This window comes from Symsagittifera roscoffensis, chromosome 3 (genome assembly GCF_963678635.1).
Source record: "Symsagittifera roscoffensis chromosome 3, txSymRosc1.1, whole genome shotgun sequence".
Lineage (NCBI taxonomy): Eukaryota > Metazoa > Xenacoelomorpha > Acoela > Convolutidae > Symsagittifera > Symsagittifera roscoffensis.
In genome coordinates, this window is record NC_087064.1 from 3,303,200 (window position 1) to 3,320,752 (window position 17,553).

General features: G+C 33.6%; 2 protein-coding genes across 5 annotated transcripts in view; one reads left to right on the forward strand and one right to left on the reverse strand.

The window, feature by feature from the left end:
• Positions 1–17,553, forward strand: part of LOC134842088 (regulating synaptic membrane exocytosis protein 2-like) — a 104,935-nt gene that overhangs the window by 3,458 nt on the left and 83,924 nt on the right. The window lies entirely within an intron of this gene.
• LOC134842089 (acetylcholine receptor subunit beta-type acr-3-like) lies at positions 80–6,529 on the reverse strand. The gene is made up of 4 exons (XM_063858264.1): positions 6,167–6,529; positions 5,420–5,527; positions 3,342–3,505; positions 80–1,107 (listed from the first exon to the last, which is right to left on the reverse strand). The coding sequence occupies exons 1-4, from the start codon at positions 6,402–6,404 to the stop codon at positions 211–213; spliced, it is 1,407 nt and encodes a 468-aa protein (XP_063714334.1). The 5' UTR covers positions 6,405–6,529; the 3' UTR covers positions 80–210.

Below are 17,553 nucleotides of genomic sequence, written 5' to 3' on the forward strand. Positions count from 1 at the left end.
TATTTGATTTATTACGTCAATTCGTGATTTTCAATTTTATTGATTTGTCATGGTAGTTCGCATAAGTTCAAGAGTTCAGCTGCGTTTTGGAATTCTTTGATCAGAAAAAATCAAAAGACAAATCTATGAATTTTTACCAAGAAGTGAATAATTCAAACAATTTTTTGCGATGAAATTATTTTTATACGATTCAAAGTTAGTTTTGAATATCTAGCTTGTTGCGGCTGTGTAGAAATAAGCTGACCCAGCTATGAGAACTATTAAATAGATTATGAAGAAAATCCGGTCCACGAATTCAGCGAACATTTTCCAGCCTATCGCGTTGATTTCCGACTGTAGCTCAGATTTGATAGAATTTTTAGGGTCAGATTTTGGTTCCCCGGACTCTGGATGAATTTTCATTTTCGTAATGGTAGATTTTGAGTTCACTTTAGTTTCAGCATACGTGTTCGGTTCTTCATTTGCGCTCTGCTTTGATTCCGCGTTGGTTGTTTCTTCGGTTTTTCTGCAGTTATCCAAGTTGAGCTTGGCGATGAAAAGTATGTCCATGACACGACTGCTTATTACGCGAATCATCCATTGGGGAGCACATTTGCATGTCGGCGTGAAATAAAGAGCACTCACCAGAACACAAACGACAACAGCTACAGAGGCGAGAACAACGAGGAAAATCACGAGTGTGCCGACGATCGGGAAGTCTTCGGCTGTGCTCGGCGGAAGAATGTCGGATAAAACGAGCAGCTCAACGACTTCGGCTAGGAGAATAGTAACAGCTAGTGACACTTTCTCGCCGCTTTCTACTGGAATTACGAGTGCCAAAACTGATAGAGCTCCCATCATGAAAGAGGGAATTACAATGACGGTTACGAAGAATTCGGGATGTCGTTGGAGCTTCAAAACGTACTCAATTCCCTCAAAAATAAAGAAAGTTGAATTGTTGAAAATTCTAGGCTTGAGATAGTATTTGACAGGTTCGTTAAGATGCCACTGGCCGCTCTGTTTGAACATGTAAAGGTGCATCTCCGAAGGGTGTGAGAAATCGGAGTCTATTCCGACATGGTAAGAATTGTTTGTAAGGACCCATTGGCTGATCATGAAGCTGCATTCCTGAAACATTTTTTTTGAATTCCTTAATTAATTCGGATTATCTGGCAATGGATAAAAAAGGTTAAGGTCTTTATCAGATATATGTAGATTGGACAATTAGAACATACCGAAGTTAATGTCCAAAACATCTAACGAAACCAAAAAACCTGATATCAGACTCAAGAGAGTATTAGTTAATTTCTCGGAAGTTTCTTTGGTGCCTTAAAGTTCACAGGATTTAGAAATATGGGGGTAGTGCTCCGGTTATTTTTTGAACCAATCGTTTGTTAGCTTTTGGTGTACATTTAGATTTGTCGGGGTAGCTTTTTGATATGCCTCTATCCGGTTCCTAAGGTGTTACTGAGACTACAGGTACAAGTTACTGTTAGTAAAGGCAGTAACCATTGAGTGAACAGATTCAAGAAGTTTGAATAAATGGTCAAAATATGATTTCCTGTGGAAATTTTCAAAATCTATGATCAAAGGCATGGTCGCTTAAGATTCATGATGCTAGAAGTGGTCATCAGCGACGCTTCATTGGAAGCAAAAACATAAATCGAGTTAAACGTTCAAAAACCTGGCTTTCATTTAATTCGTTTTCTGCTTTTATAAGCTTTTTGCTTCTTTCATCGAGATATTGGGTTCTTTCAATTATGATCCTAGGTCGAGTTGTTACCTTCCATTTACATGATAGCTCACTGTTAATATTTTGATGCAAAATTTTATATGAGGCTTGTGATTCTGCTGGGGATCAGTCGAAAAGATTCTTTGTTTGCCCTATTTTTTGTACAGTGCGTTAACATTCAGTGTGTAGGATGAGGTTTTGCCTGAATATTTTTTTTCAAATCAATAGTATCACTGAATGCTCAAATTCTAAGTAACTTGTATTTTCTTTAGGGTTTACTCGTATGTCTAGTTAATTTGCCCTCATTTAATAATTTTAGCAAATATTCTGCAAATTTATCAATTTATAACATACGTTTTTAAGAGTAATGAACGTAGTGACTACTCGTATAAAGGTCTTGGTGATTTTTTTTTTCAGGAAAAGTCTTTAAATTTGTACACGCTCAATTTTGATTTTTTCGCGGTTTGATTTTTGACTTATTGAAAGGAAGGCAAATTAAAAGGTCACGAAAACGCCTTTATGAAACTCAAAGAGCTTTAAGAGCATTTTTCCTTTAACCGAAAGTCGAAGGTTTCTCAAAAAAAGTCACTTTTTTGTTTTTCTTGCTCTTTTCCAATTGTCAGTTGGCTATTTTTTTTGAAAAATGATCAAGTTGTTAAGGCTAATGCACGAAATTCTGTCATCCTAACTGCCGACTTATGTTTTCATTCAATTTTTAAAATTAGTTAAGATTAGTTCAGTTTTCATAGGTTTTTGATAAATCTAAGTGGATATTTTTCGCCAAAAACCAATTTCATCAATAAATGGTCGGATTTTCTTTTCGGTATTATGGTTACCTGTTCAATGTTAGTCTTATTTGTCGATTTTTGTTTTAAGATTATTGCAGTATTCCCCTGAATTTTTTTTTGGTTTTAAATGGTTTCGTTCCGTTGCAATGCTTAACCCCATCAGTCTTTGGCTAAAAACCTTCGAACAGTTTGTAAACGTTTTTTGATGATTTCCTCGTTTTTTTCTGCGAAGATGTTCTGTTTGAGTTTAATTCATATTCAGTTGTTAAAGGAAATTAAGTTCTGCACTCGAATAGCAAAAAATTTAATGTTGGGAAAAGACGCCAATGACTTCAGTTTCAAAAATGGATTTTAGATTTCATAGTTAAAAATTACCTATTGATCCGCTTTTATCTCAAATTGGGTCATTTATATCGAACAATTATTCTTAATACTTTGTTGAATTATAAACAGCTTAAATTTGCATCTATATATATTTTTATGAATCGCTGCAAAAATAATCTGTCATTTTTTTTGGTTCTGGAGGTCATAAACAAACTGACTACTGGATCTGTTTTTCTACCGCAAGTTGGGCGTAGCTAGCTCCACTTTGCCTCTTTGTATAAGTTTGTCACTGAGACAGTTCTATTTCGCCATGATTCAGAAAAGCAGACTTATTTTCAATACTCGGTCTAATCCAGAAAATTTTCTAAATGGACCTTGGTTTTGATTAGTTTCTGGTTTTTGCCCTACAAAAGGGCTCGGAATGAATACAAAAACTCTTCTGAATTTTGTCTGATGTGAATGGCTTTCAAAACTGGTGCGGTTTCGCAGCTTTGACCGCTCAATCTTTCCAAACGTACCTGACTGTCGTAAGGAAAGTACTTGACTGCAATTGAGCATGTGATTTTAGCATTGATCAGTGAGCTCTTACTGATGACTAGTCCGAAATAAGTGATGGTTTGTCTGTCGTAGACATCTGACACAAACTCGGTCACGTCAAAAGGAACCAAGTCAGGAGTCCAAACTGAAATTATTTACAACTATGACAGATGGGACTTTAAAACATCCATGAAACCAATCAAGGTGTAGATTCGAAAACTCAACTAAGTTATTTATTAAGAGTAATGAACGTAGTGAAAACTCTTATATAGGTCTTGCTGATTTTTGTTTTTTTTTCAGGAAAAAGTTTTAAAGTTTGTTCACGCTCAATTTTGATTTTTCGCGGTTTGACTTGTGATTTCTTTTTAAGTTCAGTGCATTTCCATTGTTAAAAAGAAGGAAAACTCCACTATCGAAAAGCAAAAGTAGAAAGGTCACGAAAAACGTGATCGACTTCTGATTTCGAAAATGGAAATTAATTATCAGATTTCCCAGTGAAATAAAAGTTTTACGTGTTGATGCAGTTTTCCGAAAATGGGTTAATTTTGTCAAAAAAGCGCCAATCATAAATCGTTCTAGAAGTTAAAGAGCTTAAAGGGCATCTATTTTTTCATTGAAAATCGAAAGTTGAGATTTTTTCAAAGTCAGTGTTTTTTATTTTACTTGCGTTCATTACTCTTTTTCAATCTTCGGTTGGCTATGTTTTGTTTTTGAAGCTTACTTTTAATTCATATTGTTTACCCTTTCAATAAGCAAGGGTGTTGCAACCGGGTTCTAGAGTTTTTCCCCGGTAAACAACGTTGTTCACAGAATAGACGAAAGAAAACGTAATCAGTATATTTTATAGACTCTGAATTAATAGCATGTTAAGAGTAGTGCGTTGGCTGCATATGTGCTTTGTTTGCATGTTAAGAGTTGCAAAGTAATTTTCATCGGTAGATTTTCGGGGCTGAGGTTGATCGGCTTCAATTCTATCGGCCTATTTTGCTATTGTTTTTGTTCAGTTTTTGTTGGTGTTTTATGAAAACGATTGAGTGAACTGTAACTAGGAGTTTTCGTAAACCATTCTTGTAAGCCCACCGTAATAAATTTGGAAAATACAAACATGCAAAATTGTCAGAGGAGATACTTGAAAAAATTGTTATAGGTTTTTTTAGTATTTAAGAACTTTGGTCGAAATCTGTGTTATTTTGGCTGCGCGAACTGCTTTATTTATTACGCTTGTGATTAGCAAGCCTTAACATCGGAATTTAGATTTTTGCGTGTTAACTTGCTTAATAAAAAAAGCCGCTTGCACAATTTGGCCAATTTATTTTGAAGGTAACGGGCATGCTTGAGATGACAGAGGTTGTGTGTTCGATACTGGCCAGGAGCTGATTTTTCTATGAATATTTAATTATCCTTAAAAACTTTGAATGTTGGGCTTTTTTTTTGTCAAGTTACTTTCCAAACCATGCAATTTTCTTCCGGTTGAAGCAAGTTTTGATAGAACTGCATGTTTTTGTTTTTTTTTCCTGTAGTTTGTAAATTTTCGTCCACTGGTTTTGTAAAGTTTCCTTTTTCTTTCCTTTTTACGTGTTTTGCTCAAGAAGTTTATTCGGCTTAAATAGTTTGAGCAAATGTGATATCGACGTAGCCACCTTATAATGCGTCGTTTCAAGTGCAAATTTCGATTTTTAGGCTTTTTTGTGTTTCAGGAGGGAGTAAATTTTCGAGTCAAATTTTTTATAGCCGAAAAAATTTTGTTGTCGGTTCAACGATTGTCTACTCAAGTTTTGTCGGCTGAGGTGGCGCTCAATAAGTTTTTCTGAATGGTTATTTAAATGCTGTTGATTGTGTTTTCGGAATGTGTGCTTAAAATGAACATGATACAAGTTTTTCTGATAGTTTTTTCCGTAGATATAGATTTTTTCGGCATACTGGCCTTCGAACCATTTTCTACTTTTGAATTATATTCGTCTCTGTGTATATTGATGCTGTTAATTGTTTTCGCTGCAGCATTAGTTTCAGGAACCTTTTCAAAAATTGTTTTTTTTAAACCCATCGATCATAGGTGTACCTGTATAAGGCTTCAGATCGATGCCATACAGCCCGTTGGTCGCAGGATCCCACACGATATGAGGCAGGTAGTATGAAATGTACAGCCATAGTTTGATATTGATAGTACCTGCAGCGTTTGATTTAAATATATGACCCCGTATGTATGTATCATTGTTCGATATTTGAAAACCGAGTCTTAAGTTCAATGGATATTGTTTTAACAACTGAAACACGTCCTTGCCTGGTATCGCATCGCAGAGATGCAGGGCTCGAATCCCGCCAGGACTTGTTTGTTTTGCAAACTTTAATATTCCGCTTATTTTTTTTTGCCACAGCGAAGATTTTTTTTGTAGTTAAAGCAATCTTCGAAAGCGTTTTGGTATATTCCTTTAATGGTGCAGGTAATTAAGGTCAAAGAAACGTACTTTTTTGACATAAGTTTTTTCGCAAGATTTTTTTTGAGGTATTTTGTGTTATAATTCTCTTCGTGGTCTCAGGAAAGCATGAATGGATCCTTGCCACAATCAAGAAGTTTGAAATCATAGTTTTTTTTATGAATCAAGAGAATGTTAGATAATGGTTTGGTTGTGCTCACTCTTGAAATATTGTTTTGAAAATTTAGAAATTTTTGAAATTTTAAAAAATTGTCTGTTTTGTACCGTCATTTATAACGCCTGAACTGGCATTTATTTTTGTATCACAAGTGATGCGAAGCTGCGCTTCGTCTGTGTTTTTTTAGGGTCAAATATTGAAATTTTTGTCGTGCCCTCTTTTTCGTCAATTCCGAGCAGTTGGTACAAGTCCACGTAAAGATAAACTGTGTCGTTCAGCATATTCGGATGTGGGGTATGTTTTGTAGTTAGGTTTACAATTGAAGAGACCCAGTCCTCTTCCTCCGCGGCCGACCAGAAGGAGCTGTTGGATGTCGAGACCTTTTGCCCCATCATCAGAATAGTTGGAATTGAGTACAAAATGAGATGCTTCCATAAGTTGTTCGTCTTCATTTTGAGCTAAACTATCAGTTGCTTTTTTATATTTTTTATATTTAAATATGAATGACTGGTTAATATTAATCGTACGAGCGAGAAGCGCGTCTGTTTTTGTTTTCAACTGAGTGATTACGGCAAAATGGTCGCACTTTCTGGCTAGTTTTTTGTCGCTCCAACGACAAGTTTTGCACTTAGAGTACTGGCTTTGTATTGCTTGTAATGTTTTTGGTAGACATCTTAAACGAAATGTTTTGCTTCGTCTATTGTAAACAATACTAAAAAAGAAACACTTTTACTAAGCAAGAAAGCTAATGCAAAGTCTTTCTCACCTTAGAAATCTATGGTTTTCCACTGTATAAAAAGTTTTTTTCATAATTAATACATTTTGGCGCCTTATCAAGAGGCGGAGACTGCTAAACTGAAGATAATTGTTCATGTATGCCCTTAATATTCCTGCATGTCTATCAGCTGGCGACGAGATGTGTTTCGCAGTGATTGTTAAGAGTCAGTGAACAACGTAGTTCAGACTTTGTTATATATCGCGATGTTTTTTTTTCTTTCAGGAAAAGCCTTTAAATTTGATCAGGCTCAAATTTGAGTTTTCGCGGTTCGACTTCTAAAATTTGGTTCATTTTATTTTTTAAGCGAATAACGTGATCGACTTCTAGTTTTGAAAGTGGATTTTTTTAATTTTCAGATTTCCAGCTGAATGAAAAATTTGCCTATTAATCAGTTTTCTCAAATTGGGGTAATTTTATCAAAAAAAGTGTCAATCATGAATTCTTGCTCTAATTTATAGAGCTGTAAGGTCATCTATTTTGTTCTTCGAAATTGGAAAATTCAAAAAAAAAATTAGTCATTCACTCTTTTGAATTTGCGAAGCCATGAAATCTGCTTTCTGAATCTACTAAGCCGAGAATTTTGGCTAAAAATTAAATGGTGAACATGGAATATGGATAGAAGCTACTTACTTCTTTAAAATATTTGATTTCTGGTCTCATTTAAAGCAATTCGGGTACTTCGGCAACTAGCAACATAAAGAACTCGTAAAGTTAGACAAATGTTTCAAAATTATTTGAAATGCGGTATTGGCAAGCTGAAACTTGATATCATATAGATAATTTGATAAATGTGGTCGGAAAACTAATTTTACAGCAACTGGTTGGCTCGATATACCTTTTTACCTATGATTATTTTGCTTACGCTTGCCAAGCGTAATCAAATCTGATCATAGATATTTTGGTGATCAAATTGTCTCTCAGAATTGCTGCATCAGTGTTACCAGTTGCTTTATTTATTTATGTTTCGTTTTTGTTTTCATCTTTTTCGAAATTGTTGGAACAAACCATGGCCGAGGTTGTTTTTTGTTTTTCATGCCATTTTGATTACCTAAATGAATACTCACAGGGAATTGAATGCGGTTTTATGTTTTGATATATTTGATATAAAAAGATATATAAAAAATTCTGTTTCGAGAAATACTGGGCTGAGAATTTCTACTAATTTTTAGCTGAGTTGGCAAGTAATTTGTACTCTGACTTTCTAGTAGAATTGTTTAAGCTTTAATTAAACTTATTTTTATGCGCAAACAAGAAGTAGCAGTTTTTACGGGAACAAATTCGGGCAAGAACTAGTTGCTTGACGTTTGACTGTGAAAAAAGATTCTAAAAAACTTTCGTGGACGTCTTAATTCACGCGTGTTAAGCTGAACTAAAAGTGAATGAGCGAAGCGAGAGTGAGCAGAGTGGTTATTTCGTTCTGCTGGTTGTTTTATTTGGCTGGTTTTCATTTCGGTTGTCTTATTTGACTGGTGTTTACTTTTGGTTGTTTTATTTCTTGTTTACTTTGGCTGATTTGTTGGTTGTTTTATACGACAGCCTTATCTTTTTGGGTTAATATATTATATAACACTAAATTATTAAGTGTCAATGAACGTAAAGAAGACACTTATATAGGTCATGATGATTTTTTATCGTTTTTTTTTTTCAATAAGTCTAATTTTAATCAAGCTCAATTTTGATCTTGTGCTGTTTGATTTTTGTTTTAGTATCAAGTTCAATTCAATTTCATCTCCAGTTAAAAAGATTCCGATGGGGCGAGAAGTTGTTATTGACTTAATTCATTTTTTACCGAGAAAACTTCAAAACTTGTTCAGGCTCAAGTTTATTTTCGCGGTTTGACTGTTGGTTTTATTAAATTCAGTTTTATTTCTTTTTTAAAAGGAAGACAAATCCAGTTCTGAACACCAAAAGTTTAAAGGAATGTGGTTTATTTTTCAGATTTCCCTGCCAAATAAAAAAAAATGCTGATTGATTCAGTTTTCTCATTGGGTTATTTTTATCAAAAAAGTGTCACTCATAAACTGTTCTAGAAATTTAAAGATCATCTAAGGCAGTCTGTTTTTTTTGAAGATCGAAAGTGGAGGTTTTTTCAGAAAACAAGCTCGCTTTTGTTCAGCTTTCTATCCGATCGATACATTGAACCTTATTTAACGCTGATGCTTGTGTTTGTCGACTGTTTTTTTTTAAATTGTTTTTTTTTTCTTTTTCTTTTTTTTTAAATTTCAATTCAGTTTCGTTTTCAGCGTAGTGATTTCCGTCATTTTTTTCCCGCTGGAATGCAATACTAAACTTGCGTTGTAGTGCAAGTGTTACAAAGCTCTAGTTCGCCTCTGTTTAGAAAGTCATCAACAAGTAATTTTTTGGGAGAATCGTGAAAGAATTCTATTCAATACGATATTTCCGATTGCTGTTTTTAAAGAGTAATGAACGTAGCGAGTAATCGTCCTTCTGTTTAAGAGTAATGAACTTAGTGAAGACTCTTATATAGGTCTTGCTGATTTTTTGTTTTTTTTTCAGGAAAAAGTCTTAAAATATTGATGCACTTAGTATAATGCATTTTTGAGTTCAATTGAAATTCATCTGCTGAAAGTGACGTAAATAGCACTCTCCAAATATGAACGTAGAAATGGTGCGAAAAAATGTGAACGATTTCTAGTTTCGAAAAGGGAATTTATTTTTAAGATTTTCCAGCGGAATAAAAACTTTACCTATTGATCCAGTTTTCTCAAGTTGGGTTCATGATATCAAAAAAGTGCCAATCATAAGTTGTTCTAGAAATTCAAAGAGCTTAAAGGGCATATTTTGTTCATTGAATTTCGAAAGTCGTGATTTTTTTCATTGAAGTCAGTGTTTTTTTAATGTTTACTTGCGTTCATTTCTCTTCCAATCTTCGATTGGCTGTTTACTTTTGTCGGCTGAATTCCTGTAGCCCGCGTTTTTTGAAGGTTCAGTGACGACAAAGCCCTGGTAAAGTCCCTCAAAAAGGAGTTTTTCTAAAACGTTTGACTTCCTTTTAGTATTCTGAAAACTTCTTGTAAAAATTGTAATGGTGCGGATAGTTTGTTTCCGGATATTTTGGGCCTTTTCTTTGCGGTTTTTATAAATTTTTATAACTAAAACGATTTTTCGAAGGTTTTTGTTAAATTTTTGATTTTCTTTTATTCGATTTTAATCATGGTCATTCATTTTTGCATCGAAAGGGGTACGAAGCTCAGCTGCGCCTCCGTGGATTTTGTTATGATTTAGGATTCTCATCTTGTCTTAACTTGTTTTGTTTGTATAGGCCAAGATTTCTTGTTTTTATTCTTATTGCTCTGGGTTTTTTTTAACGTTTTTTTGTACTTTTTTTGTTTCGAACTTCGCGTCTGTGTTCAAGATAGTTTTTAATATGTTTTTGCGATAACTAGTCTGAACATTGTGCACTTTTAGCTCTCCAAAGCTGCGTTTGCGAATACAAGTGGAATTTGAATCCTGCTCTAGATTTTTTTACCGCAAGTGAGTGCATTAGATTCGAAGTTCTTCTTTGACTGTGTGAATTATTAAGCTCATCAAAGTCCCTGAGAAATCTTCTGGCTTGGTAAGATTAACTTGATTTTGTTTGAAACATGACAACAAATTTTAAAGTTCCAAGTTTTCGCTCCTATTTTTGACTTTTTCAAATCCGTGTATCGTTCGCTTGAAATCTTTTATGGCTTAAATCATCATTACAGGGATAAGCTTGTGATAAGTTAATTCTTGTTTTGCAGCTTGCGACAATTTAATGAGACTCAGAATGCAATAAAATGGTAGCCCTTATATGATACATTATTCATGCTACCTGTTTAAGTCTTAGCACTATCTCGCTCGGCTTGACCTCTAAGTTATCACCACATCCCGCACTGATTCTAATTCCCCAATGAGTTTTTTAATGCTGGCAGGTCGCCGGATATATAGCCACTTGTTTGCCCCTCTCACGCTGATTTGGTTATATTTTAGTCTATTTTTTTTGGATTATCGAATTATTTCCAAAAAAAATCGTGTTCTTTCAATTCTATGTTTTTTCTATGGAGGTGATAAATTGCAAACAGAATTTCAATTTGTAATTTGGGCATATTGGAATTATTCTGAGTCAGTCATTTTAATGTCAGTTGGACATTTGTACATCTGTTCTGGTATTCTTTTTTTAAATTTTTTTTGGCTATACCGTTTTTTAGCCCGGTTTCCCGAATCCCGCAAATTGACAGAACATCAACTGATTTTGTCATGCTTAGTGGTATAAATAGAAAAAGTGAGTGAGATTAGCCGTTGGTGATTCCTTTCATCGTTGTCTATTGTTAGAACACAATAGATGCATGCAAAATTATTCTTTTTACTTTTCAGAAGGGATAATTTGTTTAACAATCAGGCTTCTTTTATTAGCTCATTCTTACAGTCCTATCAGGGTATAAAACAAAAAAAAAGAAGACTAAATCAGTGACGTCCGAAAACCCACCAGAAGGTCACATGACGTTTTTACAGGTTTATGATTAAATGATTGTAAATGCTGTTTTTTAACAATCATTAATGTCATAGAAGCCTGAAAACCGTTTGTTTTCATTATTATTATGATTTAACTTTTATGTTTGTTTTTTGTTCTGACTTTCGCAAAAAACGACGGAATATTTGTGCTCGGGTGCTTTTTTCTGCTGACAAATTTAGAATTTTTATTTAGCAATTTTTTATACGAAAATTTTTCATGCTATCTTACCCAGGGCTCAAAATTAAAAGAGACTAGCCAGCGTGTCTCCAATGATCAATCGGTTCGCAAAAATTTGTTGTTCTAATCAAGCTATACAATTTTTCCGAAAAGTTTTAGTTTTCCTACGGAAGCTAGTCAAGCTATGAAATTTTGAACTATCTATTATATATTTAAATGCGGGCTTCACTATCTCGCCATGTTTAAGCTTTTTCAACGTATTATTTTTGCATGTTTAAGCTATATCGTATATTGCAATGGTTAAGAATATTTTTTCGGTTTTCCAAATTGATTTTAGTGGTTATTTTAACGAGTTTAAATTAAGCAGCCCAATATCGAATTAGGGGTTTCGAATTTGGCCTCCAATTTTGAATGCCCGAATCATTTTAGTTTACGAGATAAGACGATTTTTGAGATTTTTTCAGAAATTTCAAATAACAAAATAATTTAAAAAACTTGAAGTTCCCAACCCTGTAGTTGGGTGCTCTCAAAGTACTCTAAGGAGTTACAAATCTTGCCTCCAAATATGACTGTTCAAATCCTTGTAGTTTTCGAGATATGACGTTTTTTGTGACTTTTTTCAAAAATTTTCAGAAAACTTAAATTATTACTATGTTTTGAAAATCGGAAATTCCCAACCCTGTAGTTGGGTCCTGTCGGAGTAATCTCAAAGATTGCGAATCTTGCCTCCAAATATGACTGCTCAATTCTTTGTAGTTTTCGAGATATGACGTTTTTTGTGATTTTCAAAAGTTTTCAGAAAAATTAAATTATTATGTTTTAAAAATATGAAATTCCTAACCCTGTACTTGGGTACTGTCAGAGTACTATCAAGGATTGCGAATCTTGCCTCAAAATTTGACTGCTCAAATCCTTGTAGTTTTTGAGATATGATGTTTTTTGTGATTTTTTCAAAAATTTTCAGAAAAATTTAATTAATTATTTCTCAAAATTTGATATTCGCAACCTTGTACTTGAGTGCTGTCAGATTACTCTGAGGAGTTACACATCTTGCCAACAAATATGATTTTTCAAATCCTTGTAGTTTTCGAGATAGACGTTTTTTGTTATTTTTTTCAAAAAGTTTTTAGAAAACTTATATTAATTTTTTTTTTTCGCAAAATCTGAAATTCGCAACCCTGAAGTTGGGTCCTGACAGAGTAATCTCAAAGATTGTAAATCTTGCCTCCAAATATGACTTTTCATATCCTTAGTTTTCGAGATATGATCTTTTTGGTGATTTTTTAAAAAAATTTTCAGAAAATTGATTTCAATTTTTTATCACAAAGTCTGAAATTCCCAACCCTGTGGTTAGGTCCTGTCAGAGTTATCTTAAAGATTGCGAATCTTGCTCCAATTATGACTGCTCAATTTTTTGTAGTTTTCGAGATATGACGTTTTTTGTTATTTTTTCAAAAATTTTCAGAAAACTTAAATTATTATCAGTTTTTAAAAATCTGAAATTCCCAACACTGTATTTAGGTCCTGTCAGAGTACTCTCAAAGATTGCGAATCTTGCCTCCAAGTATGACTGCTCACTTTTTTGTAGTTTTCGAGACGTGACGTTTTTGTGATTTTTTCAAAATTTTTAGAAAGTGTAAATTAATTATTTTTCGAAATTTGAAATTCCCAACGCTATAGTTCGGTGTTGTCAGGGTACTCTAAAGAGTTTCAAATCTTGCCACATGCGATTGCTAAACGAGACTGCTCAAATGCTTTTAGTTTCCGAGATGTGACGTTTTTTGATTTTTTCAAAAATTCTCAAAGAACTTATCTACAACGAAATTCAAAAAATTTGAAACTACTAACCTTATTGTCAGCGTACACCCAGGCGTCTCAAATTCTGCCTTTTAATATGAATGCTCAAATCCTTTTAGTTTCCGGGATAAAACGTTTTTTTCAATTTTTTTTTTTCGGGAAACTTAGGTGTAAAAAAGTTCACTAAGTTTTGCATTCCTAACCCTATAGTAGGGTGCTCTCAGTGGTTGCAAATCTGGCCTCCAAATTTCTCGAGAGGCCCATTAAGTTAAATTTAAAAGTTCGAAATTATCAACCCTGTAATTGGATGCAGTCAGAGTACACTAAAAGTTTGCAGATGTTGTTTCCAATATATGCGGTTTTTCATGAGTTGTCGAAAAATTTCGAAGCACCGAAGGTGCGTTAAACGCTAGTTTCAAGTTAAGTTATAGACCAAATCGGTTCGCGAAAAATGATTTTTCTTCAGCAAGCTATTCAAGCCATGAAAAGTTTTTCTAAGCAAGCTATTACAGCTAAAAAAATATTTCAAGTTATTTCACGAAGAGAATCGGATGGCCAAAAATTTTCAATTGGAGCCATTCAACCGATAGAACTTTGAATTATTTCAAGTTATTTCAGTAATCGGTTTGCGAAAAGATCGTTCATCATAGGCAAGCAATTCAAACCACGAATGTTTGAACTATTTCAAGTTCTCTAATAGACCAAATCGGTTCGGGAAAACTAACTTTTCTTGAGCAAGCTATTCCAGGCATAAAAGTTTAAAATATTTCAAGGTAATTCTGAAGGGCGAAAAGTTTCTCTTGTTTTTCTATTAAAGACTTTCAAATCACGAAACGTTGAAAAATTTCAAGTTGTTTAATAGAGCGAATCGGTTCGAGAAAAACAGTTTTTTTCTTAAGCAAGGCAATCAAACTAACAAACTTTAACATTTCTAGTTAGTTCATGAAACAAATCGGTTGCCAAATTTTTTGACAAATCGGAGCTAATCGAGTGATGAACATAGATGACAAAATATTCTAATTTGTTTCTTTCACTGAATGGTTTCGCGAAAACGAAGGTTTCCCTAATGGTTACGCGAAATTCTTTCTTAGGCAAGCTATGAAAGTTTGAAATAATTCAAGTTCTTACGTAGACCAAAACACTTAAAGAAAAAAATAGTTTCTCTAAGAAGCTATTGCAGCGACGAAAAATTGAAATATTTCTTGTTATTAAGAGTAATGAACGTAGTCAAGACTCTCATATAGGTCTTGATAATTTTTTTTCCAGGAAATGTTAATACACTTAAGTATAATGCATTTTTTGAGTTCAATTGGAATTTATCTGCTGAAAGAGACGTAAATAGTACTCTACAAAGATGAACGTGGAAATGGCGCGAAAAAACGTGAACGATTTCTAGTTTCGAAAGGGGAATTTATTTAAAAGATTTCCCAGCGGAATAAAAACTTTACATATTGATCCTGTTTTAATCCAGTTTTCTGTTGGATTCATGTTATTAAAAAAGCGCCAATCAAAATTGTTCTAGAATTTCAAAAACCTTGAAGGACACCTTTTTTTCTTTGAAATTCGAAAGTTGAGATTTTTTAAAGAAAATCAGTGTTTTTTCTTTTTACTTGCGTCCATTACTCTTTTCCAATCTTCGAATGGCCATGTTTTCCTTGCGCGAACCCATCTGCCAAAAATTAGTCTTCCTAAGCATGGTGGTTGCTGTTTTCAGCTGATTCGTTTCAGACTGATGTGAATCTTGAAACGCAACTTTTTGGACAAAAAATTGGCAGGTACTTTCTAGCCTTGTACGAGTTCATCTTGTTGAAAGAGTTTCGAATTTTTCCAAAATAGTTCTCGAATATTCCAGCTTATCTTTAAATAATCTGAATTGTTAGTTTGATTTTGACTGAGAAATTCCAGATTATTCTAGATTTGAAGATTTTCTTAAATGCTGAGCTCATCGATCGCTTTTAACCATTGCGCTTTGTAGCTTTGAGCTCAATCATGAGCTCAATGGTCGCTTTTAACCATAACCCTTTATGTGAAATTTCTCAATTAGTGAAGCTATGAGAATTTGACATATTCCAAGTTCTTTCTTAGACAAACAATTTATCCGAAAATTTAGTTTTTCTAAGCGAGCTAATCGAGCATGGAGCTTCGAAAGAATTCAAGAAGTTTTTTAGACCGAATCGTTAAGCAATATTTATAGTTTTACCGACGCAAGTTATTGAAGCAAGGGAGAAGTTTCAGGTGGCTTCATAGAGTGAATCAATCGGCGAAAACTTGGATTTTTAGCAAGCTATTCAAGCGATGAAACTTTGAAACAATTCAAGTTGTTTCATACAGCAAGTCAGTTCGCGGAAAAATTCATTTATTTTTCTTAAGCAAGGCATTCAAACTAACAAACATAGGAATTTCAAGTTATTCATGAAGCGAATCGGTTGTTCAAAAATTTATTTTTTTTTTGCTAAAAAAGCTAATCAAGCGTTAGAATTTTGAAACATTTCAAATTTCTATTTAGACTAAAAAGTTTTCAGAGAAGTTTAGTTTTGCAACGCAAGCTATTCGAGCAATGAAACTTTGAAATTTTTGAAGTTATTAAATGAGGGGAATAGGATTGCGAAAAAATGAACCTTTTCTATTGAAGTCATTCGAGCTATGAGAGTTTGAAATAGTTCAAGTTCTTTCTTGGAGTGAAACATTTTGAGAAAAAATAGTTAATCGAACTAGGAGCTTCGAAATAATCCAAGAATATTCTTAGAATGAATCGTTGCGCGAAAATAACTTTCCTATGCAAGCTACTTAAGCAAGGGAACTTAGCAAAATTTCAGGGAAAAATATACAGCTTTCCTTAGTAAGTTATTTAAGCGATGAAACTTGGAATTAATTCAAGTGGTTTCTTAAAACTAGTCAGCCCGCGGAAAAGTTATGTTTTCTAGGCAAGCTATTCAAGCAATGGAACTTTGAAAAACTTTGAAGTTGTTTCATAGAGCATATCAAGTGGCGAAAACGTTATTTAAGTTAATTTAAATAATTCTTGAACCGATTCATATGAATCTTCAGCTATGAATCTTCGAAAATTTCAAGTGCTTTCGATGAAAAATTGAAATATTTCAAGAAAACCTTTTCAGCTATGAATCTTTGAAAAATTTCAAGATGTTTAGATGAAAATTTGGAAGACTAGTACTGACCAAATTTTTTTAAGCAAGCTATTCCAGCTCTGAAACTTTGAAGTATTTCAAGTTATTTCAGACCGCGAATCGCTTTGGTAAAACTTAGTTTTTCTAAGCCCGGGTTTGGTGTTTTTAGTTGATTTGTTTCAGATTGAGATAAATTCGTTACTGCAAAATTTTGAACAAAAAATGGCACATACTATCAAGCCTTGCAATTTAATCGAGTTCATTGTTATTATAGAGTTTCGGACTTTTTTCAAAAAATATTCTAAATTATTCCAGACTTTCGAATATTCGATGGTTGCTCTGAATGATTCGTAAACGTTTTGATCCAAGCCCTCTTGAACGTTGTGCTCGGTGGTATTTCTTAACAATTGAGCCTTATGACTACGAAAAACATGTCATTTGATTAATATGTAGATAGGTTTTACGTGTGATCATTTTTCGCTGTTGTTGTTTTTGTTTAAAGTTGTGTTTACTTTGACGACATAATTTAAATTTTGACAATTTACGAGCTCTTTTTCTTGTCATAAAGCGTAATCGGTAAAATATATGATTCCAATCTGAACTGAGCTGGGCAATTTGCTCCTATCGATAGGTTTACTAGAGCAAAACATTCCACGTTGCTTTTAACATTGCTCATTGCTTTTGGGGGATTTTATTAAGAAACAAAAACTTTTGATGGACGTTAAAGGCAGTGAGAAATATTCAGGGCTTCGGCTATTTGATATTTTGATATTTTTTACCTATTTTCTAAGAAAGTGCGGATTATTTATCCTTGTGGTGGTTTTTCATTAAGTCAATTTTCAGCGGTTAAACTAAGTTTTTAACAAAATTTTTTTTATACCCCATTGAAGATATCGACTCGCTGAGTTCAATTTTTGAAAAAAAAATTACCTTTGATTATTTTTTGTGACGCTCTGAGGGTTGAAATTTGCCATTTTGGCCATCCCCTGGACTTATTTTTCCATGCTTCGAATTGTTTTATGATGCTGAAAGCGTAGCGCGAATCTTTCATCCGCGGTGAATTTATCTCGCTTTGCAAAATCATTCCAAATTGATAAGAGGAAAGCTTATTGTCGTTTTTTTGCTTGACTTTTTCACATTATTGTTGTTTGATATTGTTCAAAATTTATGGTTTTTGTATTTTCTTTACCGAAAACTCTTATACGGATTAAGGGGCAGTGGGTACC

Coding starts and splice junctions, on each gene's coding strand:
- LOC134842089 (XM_063858264.1), bottom strand. CDS start 6,404: ATGAAGACGAACAACTTATGGAAGCATCTCATTTTGTACTCAATTCCA. Junction 5,528..6,166: donor CGGAATTGACGAAAAAGAGG/GCACGACAAAAA, acceptor CAAACGCTGCAG/GTACTATCAATATCAAACTA. Junction 3,506..5,419: donor CGATCTGAAGCCTTATACAG/GTACACCTATGA, acceptor AAATAATTTCAG/TTTGGACTCCTGACTTGGTT.